Genomic DNA, 18,621 nt, shown 5'->3' on the forward strand with positions numbered 1-18,621 from the left:
GCTTCATGATTCTGGTCAAAACCATTCAAAACTATTCCCCTACTTGTCTTAGACATTTTGCCCTATCTTTTGACCTTATAAGAAGGGCCAGTTTGTAGACATTTCACATTTGAAGCTTAAAAAAATACACTGAATAATGAGACTAGCAAAACTTCCTCAGTTAATAAATAACTGTTTTTGCTAATAAGATGGTAGTTTAGTACAGTGTGATTATAGAAAATGAACATGTTTTACTATAGTGTAGTAATTAACATGTTCACAAATCCAACACCTCAGGTTCAGAACCTATTTAGAAAAAAATCACATTGATTACAAAAAATCTCAGTTATTGTGACATTGAAATAGCAATTTGCTAAAAATTACTATACCAAGAATCATGGCACTAATATTCAAATTTCACATCATAAATTTTTAAAAAATAACATTCTCAAATATTTTTATTGTTGGAAATCAGATATAGAAAGCAAGGACTTTAGCTTTTGCTAACCTAGATAAGACTTTTGAAATGATCATGAACGAAGGGTGGAGTAGGGGGCCAGCCCTCCTAATTCACGCTAGAGATGATATTCCCCAGTCTCCTCAAGTAGTTATGTGTTTAATAGGTGAGAAAAAATACGACTTTTTAAAAATGTTTTGAGTTAGGGCAAAGGTTGTCAACCTTTTAAGATTTTCACATTTCCCTTTTCTATTCTAAGTTTACTTTTCAACAAATTTTACAGATCTGAGTTGCACTAAGATATCTCAGTGCCCTGGTGAAGCAGAGGGTCTTATTATTAAAGCATTGTATTTCTATAAATTCTATCAGATTAAGAGTAAATGAAATGATTTAATGTTGAATTCGAAGCTGTGGCTGACATTGGTATTGATTTCTTATTTGGAATGTGTTTGACTTATGAACTTTATTGGACCTAATTATCAGCTTCAACTATACTGATCCAGCAACCATACCTAGTCACAACACAGTGCACAACCAGACAGTAAGGGTTTTTTTTATTAATAGACTTTTGCATAGCTACAGGTATCACAAAAACTGTTCACTTCTAAAGGACAACCTTATGCTCTCATGTAAAAGCAAAGCTTTGTTTATGGTTTCCTAGTTTACTGCAGATGAAAAGGGAGATACAACCAGAGACAGAATATTGTCAAGTGACAGATCACAGAGAAAAGACAAAGTGATACAAGAACCTAAAAATCATAGAACTGTAATTGCGTTCTATTTAGTCCTAAGCATATGTCTTCACATATCATAATAGCCTCTGTCTCTGTAATATATATGTATATATCAGCACAGTGTTAGTCTTTGTAACAATAATTCTGAGAAAATCTAAAGGTATGCTCACTATTTCCTCCTGCTAAGAAGGCAGGAAAGAATATAAATGTATCTTAGAAAGATTGTCATTCAGGAGCATTGTGATAAAAATAAAATAAAACAGCTGTGATGTCTCAGTATGAGATAGATTTATATGTTCTGACATTGAAAGATGTCTCTTAGAGGTATTATGTGGAAAAACAAATTATGGACAGTATGTATAAGATCCCATTTTTATTAAAAAGGAGAAAAAAAGATTAGTAAATACTTAGAAAAAATCCGAGTGACTCATCTGCAAATTAATAGTGGTTAAGTCTGGATGATGGGATTACATATGACTGTTTTTTCTAAGTTACATATTTCTATAATGTTTTTAATTTATAAAAATAAGCAGGTATGTCTTTCTTAATCAGAAGAAGCAAAGGTAACAAAATAACCAGCTTAAGAAGGCAGAGAAGTATTTAACACATTTTAGAAAAATTTGGTGCTTGTTTAATGGGTAAGTGAATTTTACATTTATGTGGAATGTCTCCCACCTTGACAATGCGGATAAATGATTTATTTCTGTACATGAACATCAGGCACTCTTTACAACAAATACTTTGGTTGGGTATCAGTAGCTCCTTTCCTGAACCCTAGTCAATTTTCCCCAACCACTGAAATGAACTTACATATATCACTATTGGTGGTTTGACAAGATTTTTGTTTCTGTGGCCCTACTCCCCAGTTCTTTGAAATTGTATTTGCTTGTGGTACATTATAAGTGGGAGAATCAGTAATTTTCTCTTACAAGCAAATTTATTTTTCTTTTAAGACTTAGATTTTAAACTACTGGCTGATACTTGAAAGCATAACCATGCTCCTCAGTCCCAGTGTATTGTTTGTAATTGGTCCAATTTATCTGATTCAGGTGCATTGTGGCCAGGTATGAAACCTGAAAGTGGTTTAATTCAGACTCCATCTCCAAGTCAACACAGTGTTCTTACCTGCACGACAGGGTTAACCACAAGCCAGCCAAGCCCAGCACATTATTCTTATCCCATTCAAGGTAAATAGGCATGGTCGTGTGTGTGTTTTTTATTATTACTGTTTTTGTTTTTAATCTACCTGTATCTCCAAATAAATTGGATAATACAGGAGCTCTATCCTCTAAAACAGAAGGGGGTGCATTTGTGCATGCTTTTTGTGTTGGGCAAACCAGAACCTAGGAGTGTGGTTTGTAAGTAGTTTCGCCTTTGAATGTGAACTGCTTAGTAAATTGAAGCTTTCCCTTGTGCATGTTGGTCTCCAGAAAACCTATGTGTTCCCAGTGGCATTTTGTCCTATAAATGATCAGAAGACTTCATGGGTTAGAACTTTGCTGACTTCTTTTACATGAAGTCCAAATAGAGTGGAGTGTGAGATGAGTACAGCGTTGTAAGATGTATGCTGCCTTTCTGCTGTGGTTTTGTCCTACCTCTACCCCCATTTACCACTTCTTGCTGAGAATATTTTTCTTGCTCAAAAAGTTTAGACTTCTTTCTATTTTGTGATGAAAAGCATAACATTAAAGTTTGAACTCTAGACATCTCTGTCTTCCTGAATTTTTCTTCTAAAAGATTAGAAGTATGATTGGGATCAAGACAAAGAAACTCAAAAGGCACTACAGAATTAATTCCCTATGCTTCCAAATCCAGTGCAGGCAATTTGTCATTGATCCAGATTGTGAATTATGTCCATGGACCTGCCCTCTCATCTGCCTCCTTTCTCCTGATTTTTCCTAGCTTTTAAATTTTATTCCTTATAAAATGGGTGCCCAAGGGGTGAGGGCGGGACAGCAAAAACTGGTCTGAGAGGTACTCTTAAGATGGGAAATTTGGTGATGAAAGAAAGATGTTTTGATATAGGTTATACTAAACAAAATATTTTGATTTTTAAGTTTTAACTGTTTTCTGTGAAATGACTGAGAACTGCTTGCTCTATTGGGAACAGAACTGGTCACTACATTCTAAGACCTTGCTCAGAGCTATCTTTACCTCCTATTGTTTACGAGTCTCCTCTTGTCTTATTTGTCCTTCTTTCTTTGTCCTCTCCCCATTACTTTTTTCTAAAATGAGAACAAACCAGGAGGGAAAATAACTCAAGAAGCAAGACTTTGTCTTCTATTCCCTTTCATTCTTATAAAGTATTTCTCTAGGTTGGTAGACCTTTTGGATCCAACTACGGGCAACTAGACTTTCTTTTTCCTAAAAAGAAAAGCAAGGGGTTCTCTTTTTTTATGTAAATAACCCTCTCCCAAAGTATAGGACCACTACTTCTCTGTAGTTGTATCTTGAATTTGAGGGACCTAATATCTGTACTTATTTCTCCCTCCTTGTAAAACAAGGGGAACCACCTTTTGGGGGTCTTTTAGGTCTCATTTTTTAAAAGGGTCATGAAAATATCCTTTAAACTCCATTAACCAACATCCTAACTTATCTGTTAGTACATTTTTTTCCCTTTTGGTATATTAACTTGATGTCCCCTCATTTTGCTAATAATGATCATTGCTGGTGTTTATTAAGTGCTTACTATGTTCTTAGCATTGTTTGCAGCGATAGGTGTTACTTACATAATCTTCACAACACGTCTAGGAGGGAAGTACTGTTAACTCCATTTTAAAGAAGGGGAATATAAGACACAGAAAAGCAAAGTGACTTGTTCAAGGTCAGAGTTAGTAAATAATTAAGTCAGGATGTAAGCTGAGCAGTCTGACCCCAGAGCATGAGCACAATATTTATGATTGTCAATATTGAAGTCATGGTATCAATATCAAACGTTCCACAACTGAGAACCTAGACTGGCAAATACATAAATTAATTTTTCTTCCCTTTTTCTGGTTAACTTATTAGTCCATTTTGTTGCTCATTAGAACTTTGGCACAGGGTAGAAATTAAGGCAGAAGTTCACCAAACTGAATGTCAACTGTAATTGAAAAAACAATTTTTTTTAAAGAAGTTCACCGTTATTATGCTAAGTGAAGTAAGTCAGAAAAAGTAGAGAACCATATGATTTCACTGACATGTGGGATATAAAACTGAAAACAACAAAGGAACAAGACAAATGAAGAAACCAAAACTCATAGACACAGACAACAGCTTAGTGGTTACCACAGGGTAAAGGAGAGGGGGTGGTAGATGAGAGTAAAAGGGATCAAATATATGGTGATGGAAGGAGAACTGACTCTGGGTGGTGAGCACACAATGTGATATATAGACGGTGTATTACAGAATTATACACCTGAATCCTGTGTAACTTTACTAACTATTGTTACCCCAATAAACTTTAATTTAAAAAAAAATCACCGCACCCGCCTTTCAGCAAACCACCCCTCCTGTTAGACACCCTCCACGCCCCATTTGAGCTTCCACACCTCCCCTAGGCTGCTCTTTTATGGATATTTTCATCACTCCACTTGAGCTAAAAAAAAAAAAAGTTCATTAAATTGATGAATTATTATTATTATTATTATTATTATTATTTTGCCATTTATTCTGAAGAAAAAAATGGTAAAAACAAGTTGAAACGATGGCTAAAATGAAATGTGAGTATTATTACCACTTTTAAATTACCTGGATTCTCCATTATGAATAGCATTCTCTTCCACCCCACTTTTCATTTCCTTCAGCACGGACAAATAATATTCGCTGTTCAGGGCTTCTTCCTTCCCCCTATGTAACTACCCAGTCATTCCACAGAATAAAAACAAGGAGCATTGTATCAGTTTTGTTTTTTAAGTGGTCAACACAGCAATGTCCCCCTCAGCCCACCCCAAAGCATTCTTCAAATGACAACAGCCTATCTTCTTTGGGAAAGTTAGGGAAATTATCTCACAAACCAAATTGCAGTCTTAACCTTGATCAGAACCTTTAATTTATACCTCAGTGCTCATAAAAACCCTTTGATTAAGTAGGTCTGACTTTTTTATATCAGTCTTTTCCTAGAGTGTCTGTAAGTATGTGACCCATTCTCTGGTTATTTTCTTCAGTTGAGATGGTTTAAATGATTAATAATCAAGTGGCAAAATTAATTACAGAAATTTCAAAATTAATTGTAACTCAGTCTTGACTTTTAATGAATGTCTTTGGGTTCTGATGTTGTTGGTAATGCACAATAGTCTTTCATTAACCAGATTTGTTTTTTTATAGACTTTATCTTTTAAAATAGTTTAGATGTATAGTTTAGAAAAATTGAGCAGATAATAGTTATATATATCCCCCACCTTGCACACAGTTTCCCATTATTAACATCTTCAATTAAAATGGAACATTTGTTACGATTAATGAACCAATATTAGTACATTATTAACTAAGTCCATAGTTTATTCAAATTTCCTTAGTTTTTACCTGATACCTTTTTTCTATTCCAGAATCCCATCCAGGACACCACATTTCATTTAATTGTCATGTCTCCTTAGGCTCCTCTTGACTGTGTAGATTTTTTAGACTTTCTTTGTTTTCGATGACCTTGACATGCTATACATCAACTCTACAAGTTATACATATATACAAGATGTAACTGAATCCCACCAGTAATTATTGAGCATCACCTACTATAGGCCAGAATAAGATACTAAGATTCTGCCTTCATGGAACTTACAGACTAGTGGAAGAGATAGAAAACAAGCAAGTAAATAAATAAATAGATAATGAAAAGTGCTCTGAGAGGAAAAAAAAATAGATTGCTAGATTGGGAAATAAGAAAGGAGTTAGTTTTAATAGAGGGGTCAGAGAGACTCTCTCTGAGAAGGAGGAGCCAGCACGCTAGGAGGATGAGAAGGACAGGCCAGGGAGAACAATCCAGGCACAGAGCAATATTGCAAAAGTCCTCCAGTGAGAAAGAACCTCTCGTTTTGAGTAACTCAAAAGCCAGCGTGAGCAAGGGTGGCGGCGAGACATATATAAAATTAAAGGGGTGGGTAGAAACTAAATCTTGTACCAACTTTTATGTGCCATTTACTCTCAGGTTAAGCCTCCAGCTTTGGGACAATGTCATCTAATTCAACTGTGCCTCTCAGTTCTATAACCACAGCCTTCTGATTAGAGCTCTCTCTCTCTCTCTATTGACTGTATTACGTGGACCTCTAGTGGGGCATGGTTCTCAGAAACTTTGTCTCTAGGATTTCACGCTCCATTGTCAGAACAGGAGTGGAGACTGACAAACAATTGGCTGTGTCATTAGCATTTGGAGAGCTAATAGCCTTTAGATATATATCAATAGAAGCTACCACTTGAGTTTTATTTGATCCTCTAAATTTGTACCTTTTGTTGCATATTTTACTGCTGCTCCTTTTGTTTTTAAATCTGCAACTGATAAAGAATTGGCAGATCCCAGTTGTATCATCTTGACTCTACCACTAGCTCTGTGACTGTAGACACATTACTTTAACTCTACTTTATCCCCACGTTTTCATCTCAAAGCTGGCATTGCGTTTTCATCTCAAAGCTGGCATTGCGTTTTCATCTCAAAGCTGGCATTGCGGCAGTAACTGTTCCTTATAGCTAATTTGCTTTAATCTCTTCTAAACTTTCTTCTAAGCAGAGTACCCTTGAGGAAAGGAATTTTAAAAATCCCTCTGATTTTGACCAGTACTCTGAAGTTTCTGCTGCATTTGCTCACCTGCCCTGTTGTTAGTGGAGATTTTCCTATTAACTTTCCATGTAGAGGACTTTGCTGTTAATGGACTTAAGTAGTCAGATAGGTCTACCTGATTGATGCTGAACCCTTACAGTGTTTGTGACTGCAGTGGGAACCATGTCTAAGTCTGCTTATGATACGTGAGAGAGAGGAATTCAGGACCATGACTTCAATTTTAGATAAATTGTCCACCTGAAAAAAGTCTCTGTGGCAAATACTAGTCCCTGAGGATTTGATTAAAACCCTGGTGGAATTGTGATAGAAGGGTGTGAAAAACTTAACCCAAATCTAACAGCCTATTTAGCTTAGAGAGTACGTTTTCACCTGGCCAGAATAATATTTAATATTTTCTGAGTTTTTCCGGGCTCATTAGTAAAATCATTAAATGCTAGATTATGGTTGGTTTTTTTTTAATCCACATTAATAATCCATTATTTGAGTAGTGCCCAAGAAGCAACTCCAAGCACTTTAGAATTTGGAGGGCCAGCTCTCTTTCTCAAAGTAATTATGTTGCATCAGGAAAGGCATAATTTGGGGCAAGTGACAATAAATATCACAGTGTAGGATTTACATGGGGATTTACCAGAGCTCTTGTTTCTACTGATTGTCAGTAGGCCACGTTGCAGGTGAGTCATTTTTCAATTGCCGCAAGAAGATGGACTACAGTCATTTAGTTTATTTTCTGATTTCATTGGTATCATTAGTATGAACCAGTGCATTGTATATGTGTCCTTCTAAGATTTCAGTAGGAATAATTGAAGACTCAAGTCAAAACTGGAAAATGTGTGAACTGTTGTATTGAATCAAGTCTAAATTATGGTACAGCATACAAAAGAGCAAAACAAGTATTTGTTTCTTTTGCTGATGTTCTTTATATTCTTGTAGATGTATTTACTTAAAATACAATATATTTTTAATTTTTTCTAGCCTTTTACATAATAGCTTTAATATCTCTTAACACTCTCAATCCTATAGCTTCAAGCACAAATGCCAGCCTGATATCCACTTCTTCTACAGTTGCCAATATTCCAGCAGCAGCAGTTTCCAGCATCTCAAACCAGGTACAGTGCTACTTTTGTTCATCCTATTTGATATTGTTCATCTAGCTAGCTCTTCTGTCTCCTTTTCATGGTCAGTTTGCCAGTCTAAGAAACAACTAGTGTGGGCTGTGGAGAGACCCTTCTTTGGATGCCCTGAGAACCACGACCCTCGATAGTTTCTCAGGTTGCCATCCAGTTTCTCTCATTTCTCTGCTAAGCCTCTCAATTATACGGTTCTGTCTGCTCCTTTATCTACTGTGTGTGTCTCTACCTCCTACCTTGGCCCTTCTAGTAAGCTCCATGAGGATAGGGATTTATTTTTCTATTTCGTTCACTTATATATTCCTATAGTTCAGGAAAAGGCACTCACATTAAAGGCACATAATAAATATTTGTAGAATGAATAAATATTGCTTCTGCTTTTTTATTTAGCCACTCATTCCTTTGTGATCTTGTCTTGATCACTGTTCTGTTAACTTTATGCTTAGATCACTGATAACATTTTCAGTGGTTTAAGGTTTTTTTGTTTTTGTTATGCTTTTATTTGTTGTTTCTCTGCTGCAATTAGTATTATCAATTACTGTCTCCATGGATTTTTGTGTGTGTGTGGCTACAATTAACATACTACTATCCTGGTTCATTTTTTATGTTTGACTGTTCTTGCATTTGTTCATTCTTTTAATTCACAAATACCGAGTTCCTACTATGTACCTGGCACTCTTCAGAGGATGTCTCTCTCTCCCCTACTTTCTTAGCTTTTCTTTTTGATCCTGTCTTCCATCATGGACAGTCTCTATTACGTTTTCCACATGTTTTTTCATCACCAGGAATATTTAACCATGTTCACAATATCCATTTGCAATCTTTGAAGTAAAGATCTAGTCCTAACCTTGAGATAGCTACAGGCTTCCTGCTGATTGATGGACATTTTTTCTGTAATGTCCTATTTGCTTAAGTTCACCATATCTAAAACCAGCCTTTCATTTCACCCTTTCTTCTGTCTCCTTATCCTCCAAAAGTAAAACCACTTTTTCCTATGACTTCTCAATTCTTGTCAATGATGCCATTTTTTAATAAACTTAGCCCTAAAATCAGACCAGTTATCTTTGGGTTTTTTCCTCACCCCTCCCTAATCTAGCCATTTCTGGAATTCTTTTTTTTTACATTTTTACTGTCATTTCCCACATTTTGGGTTTCTTTCCTCTTTAATCCTGATTTACTATATTTAACTGTTCATCTCATCTCCCATTTTTTGCGTTTCTCTGTCCATTTTCTAAAACTTTATCTGATTTTCTCCAAATGCCACTTTTTATCCTGTCACTCACTTGCTCTAATCTTTTTGTATTTTCATTTGTTGCTTTGAATTTCATAGTCCCCATTTCCTGCCCCCTCTTAAGCTATATACCAGTTGCCTAAAGAATCCAAGTCATATTCCTTAACCAGTCATTCAAGCCTACAGAGATCCTTTCTTTCAACCAGATTCAACATCTCTGGCCCCTTGATAGAGCCTTTTCAGAGCCTATTCGTGTTCTTATCCTCTCTGCCTATTTACCTCAGAAAGCTCCCTGACTACCACAGTCTCTCGTGATAGTTGTCTTCCTCTGTATTTCATTCATTTGACATGTAATTTATTGCCAACTTGTTAGAAAATTTTTTTTCTTCTCTCCTGCTAAATTTTTAACTCTCTTAAGTGCAGCTAGTATGACATTCTTTTCTTTAATGTTCCCTTTTCCCATCTATACCCACACACTCACCACACTGAATTATATTTGGCTTGTGATAGATCAGTATGCTTTATAAATAATTGGTCTGATCAGTTAGCGTCCTCCTACTTGTCACATTAGTATCAGTGGAATTCTTTTTAAGGTGTGTTTTTGAGCTGTGCATTATACCCATTTTTTTTACCGCTTTATTAAGGTATAATTGAAATACAATAAACTGCACAGATGTAAATGGTACAATTTGATAAGTTTGACATGTATGTGCCTTTGAAACCACCAAAGTTCCCTCAGAATATTTTTTTAAAAACTTCATTGTTAAAAAAATTGATTATTTTAAAAAGAAAGAGATAACTCAGTTTTTAAAGTGGAAACTTTATTATTATTTTTTTAAAGATTTTATTGGGGAAGGGGAACAGGATTTTATTGGGGAACAGTGTGTACTTCCTGGACTTTTCCAAGTCAAGTTGTTGTCCTTTCAATCTTAGTTGTGGAGGGGGCCATTCAGCTTCAAGTTGTCCTTTCAGTCTTGGTTGTGGAGGGCGCAGCTCAGCTCCAGGTCCAGTTGCCGTTGTTAGTTGCAGGGGGTGCAGCCCACCATCTCTTGCAGAAGACGAGGAGTCGAACTGGCAACTTTGTGGTTGAGAGCCCATGCTCCAACCAACTGAGCCATCTGGCCACCCGGGAACTGAGTGGCAGCTCATTGACTTCATTCTAGTTGCAGAAGGCGCCGCTCACTGGCCCATGTGGGAATTGAACCAGCAGTTCCGTTGCCCAGAGCTCCTGCTCTAACCAACTGAACCATCCGTCCGCCCCTAAACTGGAAACTTTAATGTAGGATATGTGATTTTTTTTGTTTAAGCTCTTAATATTCTTAGAAGCACTACCATCTAGTGCAGTGATTTATAAACTTCTTAAAGATTAGAATCTTTCCTACAAGAATTCCATGTAGAGATTTATCCAGAAATTCAGTAAATAAATAGAAAAATTAAAAAGAGCTGTTTTAGTATGAAAAGGGACATTGTGTATAGAGTGCCTGGGACCCTTCCCGCTCAGCCTTCCCCTCAGCCCAAAGACAGCCCCTGAGGCATATCCTCTTGACTCTTAGGTTTCCAACAGAATGTATTTTGAACATTATTGGTTTAGGTACAAGATATAGATAGGTAAATGAGAAGTCAAATTAATATTTTAGAAAAATAATTATAAATAAGAGGGACATGAAACTCTCTTGTGTTGAAATTAATATTGTGCTTTTTCTAAGAGTCTCGTTTTCCTCCCTTACTCCCCTTGGCCCACAGGACTATCCCACCTATACTATCCTTGGTCAGAGTCATTACCAGGCCTGCTACCCCAGCTCCAGCTTTGGAGTCACAGGCCAAACTAACAGTGATGCTGAGAGTACCACGTTAGCAGCAACCACATACCAAACAGAGAAGCCTAGTGTCATGGTACCTACACCTGCAGCACAGAGACTTTCCTCTGGTAAGCATCACAGCTCTAAAAACTTCGGCTTGATGGCACTTCATCCAACAGGTGATGGTGAAGATTATTTTGTTCTGGTCTAAGTCACTGTTACCAGGCTACTGGCTATCCCTCTCAGAAGAATTTAAACATTGAAACTGGACTATGATGAGTCATTGACAGGCTGAATGTAATACCTGATGCTGTGAACAGAAAAGTTCCAAGAATGAAAAGACTGTTTATGACTCCCACTCCACCCTCCTTATACCTTTCACATGATTGCCACAGGGAACTTCAGAATCATGGCACATTTTATAAAAGTTGGAGGACTCGGTTTTAGTCTGTGCATATTACGTACTTAGCCTCAGAGCAGTAGTTCTTAACTTTTTCTGTGTCATGGATCCCTTTAAGATTCTGAGGAAAGCTGTAGCCCTTTTCCCCCAAAGAAATACATAAAATTTAACCTACAAATTTAAATCTGTACATTTAGCTTTGAAATGTATCGATGAATTATGTCTAAATTAAAAACAAAAAACCCTGACATAAAGGTTTTATACACACATTCAATAAACATATGCACATACTTTTTATTTATTTCTATTTTTTATGAGATTTTGGTGGTTTGCTGTCATTACCTGTAACTTGAGGAAGGACTGTTTATTGTTATTAGTACTGATGCATTTTTAAAAACTGCTTTTTATCAACTAAAGCAGTTTTCTGTGCATCTTGTCTTTACCAGTCTTCTGAGTAAATGGACATACAGACGGTCACTGCTTCAAACTTACATAACTTTGAAATAATTACATGTACTGATGCCTTAGTTTTGAATTCATTTTTCTAAATATCTTTGTTCTTCATAACAATTTTAATTTAAAATAATGGAGTATTTCAAACATAGAAGTTGTCAGAATAGTATAATGAACCCTTATTATTCCATCTTCCATTTTCAGCAGTTAACAACTCATAGGCAATATTATTTCAGCTATACTTCATCCAATTTCCTTCCCAAATTCCAGGCATCATATCTTTAAAAGATAAATACCCGTTAACATAACCCGCAATGCCATTAGCCCATCTAAAACTAATCCAACAATAATTCCTTAATATCTATCATAAAATGCCAAAGGGTGTTCATATTTCTAGTTTTCTCATAAACATTAGTTTTGTTTTTCTTTTTACAGTTTGGTTAAATTAGGACCCATGTAAACCCATGTATATTGTGATTGGTAGATATGTATTTTGTGTCTCTTTTAACCTATAAATTGCCCCATCTCTTTTTTAAATTCCCCCTTGTTAAAGAAACCAGATTGTTTATTCCGTACCATTTCCCAGTCTGAATTTTGCTGATTGCATTCTTATAGAGTAGTGTAACATGTTCTTCTGTCTTCTGTATGTTATTGTACATTGGTAAATGGATCTAGAGCAGTCTTTTTCAATTAGAGGTGATTTTGCACTGTGCACGTGCATGCGCTCGCACATACATATACACACACCCTTAGACATTTGGCAATGTATGGGAACATTTTTGGTTGTCACACTGGGTGGGGTTGCTACTGGCATCTAGTGGGTAGAAGCCAAGGATGTTGCCTAACCAATATCCTACAATGCGCAGGATAGCCCCACACAATAAAAATTATCTGGTCCAAAATGTCAGTTGTGCCAAGTTGAGAAACTTTGATCTAGAAACTTGATCATATTCAGCTTCGGTTCTTTTTTGGGGGGACGGGGGGTTGCAAAACAACTTATGTGCTCACTCGTGGGGAGGCAGGTATATAAATTCTAACTCTCTGTGATGTTAGGACCTGTTAATGCTCAGTGCCTAGGTCTATATTCCCAAGTGGTTTAGGTAAAGTTTGGTTTTCCATCCTTTATCCCTGCAATATGATTTTTTAAAATTAAAGTTTATTGGAGTGACAATTGTTAGTAAAGTTACATAGATTTCAGATGTACAATTCTGTAATACGTCATCTATATCTCACATTACATGTTCACCACCCAGAGTCAGTTCTCTTTCCATCACCATATATTTCACCCCGTTTACCCTCTTCTAGAACCCTCCCTTTCTCCTTTACCCTCTGGCAACCACTAAACTATTGTCTAGGCCTATGAGTTTTTGTTTCTTCATTTGTTTGTCATGTAATATGATTCTTAAGGGCAGAGAACTCGCTGACCTTCCTGCTCTGGTTCATACAGCCTGTGACTACGGGCAATAAATGTCTTGCTTTTACTTTCCAGGAGACCCTTCTACAAGTCCATCTTTGTCCCAGACTACACCAAGTAAAGATGCGGATGACCAGTCCAGGAAAAACATGACTGGCAAGAACCGGGGCAAGAGGAAAGCTGATGCCAGCTCTTCCCAGGACAGTGAATTGGAAGTATGGGAAGAAACTCATTTGAGTTACTACTTTGTTTTTTTCCCCCCTCATTTCTTAAGTTTATCAAACTTATATCTGAAATTCATGGGATAATATGGTACTGTGATTTGCATTTCCTTAATGACTAACGTTGAACATCTTTTAATGTGTTTGTGTGCCCTTTAATTCCTGAGCAATAGAAACTGAACTGGCTACATGGCATCTTGAGCCGAGCTGCTGCTGAGCTCCCAGATGGCTCAGTTGGTTGGAGCGCAGGCTCTTAACCACAAGGTTGCCGGTTGGATTCCTCAACTCCCACAAGGAATGGTGGGCTGTGCCCCCTGCAACTAAGATTGAACACAGCACCTTGAGTTGAGCTGCCGCTGAGCTCCCGGATGGCTCAGTTGGTTGGAGCGCGTCCTCTCAACCACAAGGTTGCCTGTTCGACTCCCACAAGGGATGGTGGGCTGTGCCCTTGCAACTAACAATGGCAACTGGACCTGGAGCTGTGCTGCGCCCTCCACAACCAAGATTGAAAGGACTTGGAAACTTGACTTGGAAAAAGTTCTGGAAGTACACACTGTTCCCCAATAAAGTCCTGTTCCCTTCCCCAATAAAATCTTTTTTAAAAAGAAAAGAAAAAACCGAACTGGCCAAGTGAAAAGAGAAATGCAAAACACATTTCTATATGCCCATAACTTACCATATCATTTCAGATGCTTTTACCAAAAGCATCAAAAAAGCTTTTCTAAAAAACTTTTTAAGGGAAAGAACAAACTGTTATCTGTATTCCAGAGGAGAACAGAAAGAACAATATATCATATTTAGAAAGCAGAGGGTGTCACAAGTAATGTCATACTGTTCTCCAGTTAAAAATTTCAAAGTAAAATGAGAGGGCTAGAGTGCTTTAGCCCAAGTTTCTGTGAAACATGGAACCAGATCTGATAACTTACTGAGATTTCCATTCACTTCTGTGGTTAAGCATTTTAGGAATTTACTGTGGACAAACATTTGACTTCTTATTAAAAAGACTAGAAAGTTATACAAAATACTAATAATAGTGAAGTTTTTATATTAATGCTTTTGGGGTTTTTTCAGTTTTTCTATAATATAATCATTTAAAAGGGGGGAAGCTATATTTAAAAATGAGGCCACTGATAGGTGTGTTCTTAAGACATAAGTAATTTGAGGCTGTATTTGGAGTCTTTCTTTCCCTTTGTTCTTGGGGAAAGAGAGAAAGGGAAGGGGAGAGGGAAAGGAAATATAAAATTCTGATATATTTCATGGGAAAACTGAGACCTCACTCATTTTTTTAAATTGTGGTAACATAATATTTACCATCTTTAAGTGTGTAATTCAGTGGCATGAAATATATTTACAGTGTTGTTTAATTGTTACCACTGTCTATTTCCAGAACTTTTTCATGATCCTAAACAAAAACTCTACCCATTAAACAATAACTCCATTCTGTCCTCGCACTAGCTCCTAGTAACCTTTATTCTCTACTTTCTGTCCTTTGAATTTGCATATTCTAGATATCTCATAAAAATTGACTCATACAATATCCTTTTGTGTCAGGCTTATTTCACTTAGCATAATGTTTTCAAAGTTCATCATGTTGTAGCATGCATCAGAACTTCATTCCTTTTTGTGGCTGAATAATATTCTGTTATATGTAATATACCACATTTTGTTTTTCCATCTGTTGATGGACACTTGGGGTTTTTTCACCTTTGAGATATTGTGAATAATGCTGCTATGAACATTGCTATACAGGTTATCTCTTTGAATCCCTCTATTCACTTATTTTGGGTGTAATCGTAGTAGATTTGCTGGATCATCTGGTAATACTATGTTTAACTTTTTGAGGAACCACCAAAATGTTTCCATAATGGCTACTCCATTTTACATTCCCACCAGCAATGCATGAGGGTTCCAATTTCTCCACATCCTCATCAACACTTATTTCCCATATTTTTGATATTGCCTTCCTGATGAAGGTGAAGTGGTATCTCATTGCAGTTTTGATTTGCATTTCCTTAATGATTAATAATGTTGAATATCTTTTCATGTGTTTATCAGCCATTTGCATATTTTCTTTGGAGAAATTTCTGTTCAAATCCATTGCCCATTTTTTAATTGGATTTTTATTGTTGAGTTTTAGGAATTCTTTATATATTCTAGATACTAATCTTTAAACAGATATATGGTATGCAAATATTTTCTCCCATTCTGTTGGTTGTCTTTTCACTGTCTTGATGATGTCCTTTGATGCACAAAAGTTTTAAATTTTGATTAAGTTCTATTTTCTTTTTATTGCTTCTGCTTATTATAACTAAGAACACAAGATTCTTAACATATTCACCTATGTTTTCTCTTAAGAGTTTTATTGTTTTAGCTCTTAAATTTAGGTCTTTGAATTAATTTTGAGTTAAATTTTGTGTATGGTGTAAAGGAAGGCTCTAATTTTACTCTTTTGCACATGGATATCTAATTTTCCCAACACCTGTTGTTGGAAAGAATTTCCTTTCCCCAGAGAATGGTCTAAACCCTTGTCAAAAAAATTGATTGATCAGATATGGCAGGGTTAATTTCTGGGCTCTCTCTTCTATGTCATTGGCTTATGTGTCTATCCTTATGCTACCATGTTTCCCCGAAAATAAGACCTAGCTGAACAATCAGCTCTAGAGCGTCTTTTGGAGCAAAAATTAATATAAGACCCAGTCTTATTTTACTATAAGACCAGGTCTGATATTATATGATATATGGTATGATATGATGTGATATGATATGATACCAGGTCTTATATTAATTTTTGCTCCAAAAGAAGCATTAGAGCTGATTGTCCGGCTAGGTCTTATTTTCGGGAAAACTGGGTAATACCACATTGTTTTGATTATTGTAACTTTGTAGTAAGTTTTGAAATCAGGAAGTGTGAGTCTTCCAAGTTTGTTCCTTTTCGAGATTATTTTGGCTATTTGGGAACCCTTGAGGTTCCATATGAATTTTAGGATGCGTTTTGCTATTTCTTTAAAAAACACTGTTGTAATTTCGATAGGGGTTGCTTAGATTTTGTATTAGGTTGGTGCAAAATAATTGCAGTTTTTACAATAGTTTTTAACCTTTTAAACTGCAATTACTTTTGCACCAACCTAACATTCCTTTGAATAGTATTGTCATCTTAATGCTAAGTCTTCCCTCCATGAACATGGGATGTCTTTCCATTTGTTTAGGTCAGTCTTCTTTCATTTCCATCAGCAGTGTTTTATAGTTTTCAGTGTACAAGTCTTTCACCTCCTCAGTTAGATTTATCATCAGTAAGTATTTTATTACTTTTGATGCTATTGTAAATAAAATTGTTTCTCAAATTCCTGTTAGGATTATTTATTGCAAGTGTATAGAAATACAACTGATTTCTGAATTCATTTATTAGCTCTAACAATTTTTTGTGGATTCTTTAGTATTTTCTATGTATAAGATCATGTCATCTGCAAACAGAGATGATTTTACTTCTTCCTTTCCAGTTTGGGTATCTTTTTTCCCTTTTCTTGCCAAATTATTCTGGCTAGAATTTCCAGTACTGTGTTAGATAGAAGTGGTGAAAATGGGCATCTTAGCCCTGATCTCAGGGGTAAAACTTTCAGTCTTTCACCGTTAAGTACGATGTTAGCTATGGGTTTTTTCATGTGTGGCCTTTATTTAATGTTGAGGAAGTTCTTTCTATTTCTAGTTTATTGAGTGTTTTTATCATGAAAGTGTGTTGAATTTTGTCAGATGCTTTTTCTGCATTAATTGAGATGACCTTGTGGGTTTTTTCCCATCTATTACTGTACTTTATTACATTAATTTATTTTTGTATGTTGATCCATCCTTGCATTTTGAAAACAAATCCCACTTGGTCATGATGTATAATTGTTTTAATGTGCTGCTGAATTTTGTTTGCTAGTATTTTGTTGAGGATTTTTGCATCAGTGTTCATAAGTATGTTGGACTGCAGTTTTCTTTTCTGGTAGTGTCTTTATCTGACTTTGGTATCAGGATAGTGCTGGCTTCATAGAGTGAATTAGGAAGTGTTCTTCCCTCCTCTTCAACTTTCTGGAAGAGCTTAGGAAGGATTGGTTAATTCTTCTTTAAATGTTTGGTAGAATTTACCAGTGAAGCCTTCTGGTCGTGGGCTTTTCTTTTGGGGATGTTTTTGATTAACAATCCAACTACCTTACCAGTTAAAGGTCTATTCAGAATTTCTATTTCTTCTTGAGTCAGTTTTGACATTTTGTGTATTTCTAGGAATTTGTCCATTTCATCTAGGTTATTTGTTGGTGTACAACTGTGCATAGTAGTCTCTTATAATCCTTTTTATTTCTGTAAAATTAGTAATGTTTATTTCTGATTTTAATAATTTGAATCTTCTCTTTTTTCTTGTCGATCTGGTTAAAAATTGTCAATTTGATAGACCTTTTCAAAGAACCAACTTTTAGTTTTATTGACTTTTCTCTATTATTTTTCTACTTTCTGCTTTATCTCCATTCTAGCTTGTATTATTTCCTTCCTGCTGGCCTTTTCTAGTTTCTTAAATTGTACAATTAGGTTATTGATTGAGATCTTACTTCTTTTTTTTAAGGTATGTATTTACAGCTATGAATTTCCCTCTTAGCACTGTTTTTGCTGCATGCCATACATTTTGTTGTGTTTTTTATTTTCATTCATCTCAAGGAATTTTCTAACTTCATTTGTGATTTCCCCTTTTATCTTTGGTTAAAGATTGTGTTGCTTAATTTTCACGTTTGTGAATTTTTCCAGTTTTCCTTCTGTTACTGATTTCTTGTTTCCTTCCATTGTAGACTGGAAAAGACGTTCACTCATTACTTTTTGTATTTTCCTCCCTCAGCGGGTATTTCTGTGGGACTTGGATGAAACCATCATCATCTTCCACTCCCTTCTTACTGGATCCTATGCCCAGAAGTATGGAAAGGTAATTTGAGTCTTTCTTCCTTTGTTACAACTGTCCCTCTCCTGCTAGATGGGCAGGTATCTCAGATCACTTTTGCTGCTACCTCTGTCTTACCCTGTTGACCTTTCACTTT

At 36.0% G+C, this 18,621-nt stretch overlaps 1 protein-coding gene across 5 annotated transcripts in view; it reads left to right on the forward strand.

The window, feature by feature from the left end:
• EYA3 (EYA transcriptional coactivator and phosphatase 3) overlaps window positions 1-18,621 on the forward strand; it is an 89,374-nt gene that overhangs the window by 50,404 nt on the left and 20,349 nt on the right. For 2 of the 5 annotated variants that reach the window (XM_081056595.1, XM_081056599.1), the window contains 5 exons: window positions 2,220-2,357; window positions 7,940-8,025; window positions 11,021-11,204; window positions 13,419-13,558; window positions 18,426-18,509. In XM_081056595.1, the coding sequence (XP_080912721.1) occupies window positions 2,220-2,357; window positions 7,940-8,025; window positions 11,021-11,204; window positions 13,419-13,558; window positions 18,426-18,509 (632 nt within the window). The remainder of the gene's footprint in view (window positions 1-2,219; window positions 2,358-7,939; window positions 8,026-11,020; window positions 11,205-13,418; window positions 13,559-18,425; window positions 18,510-18,621) is intronic. The other 3 variants (XM_081056596.1, XM_081056597.1, XM_081056598.1) reach the window with 3 other exon arrangements.

This window comes from Rhinolophus hipposideros (assembly GCF_964194185.1).
Source record: "Rhinolophus hipposideros genome assembly, chromosome: 8".
Taxonomy (NCBI): domain Eukaryota; kingdom Metazoa; phylum Chordata; class Mammalia; order Chiroptera; family Rhinolophidae; genus Rhinolophus; species Rhinolophus hipposideros.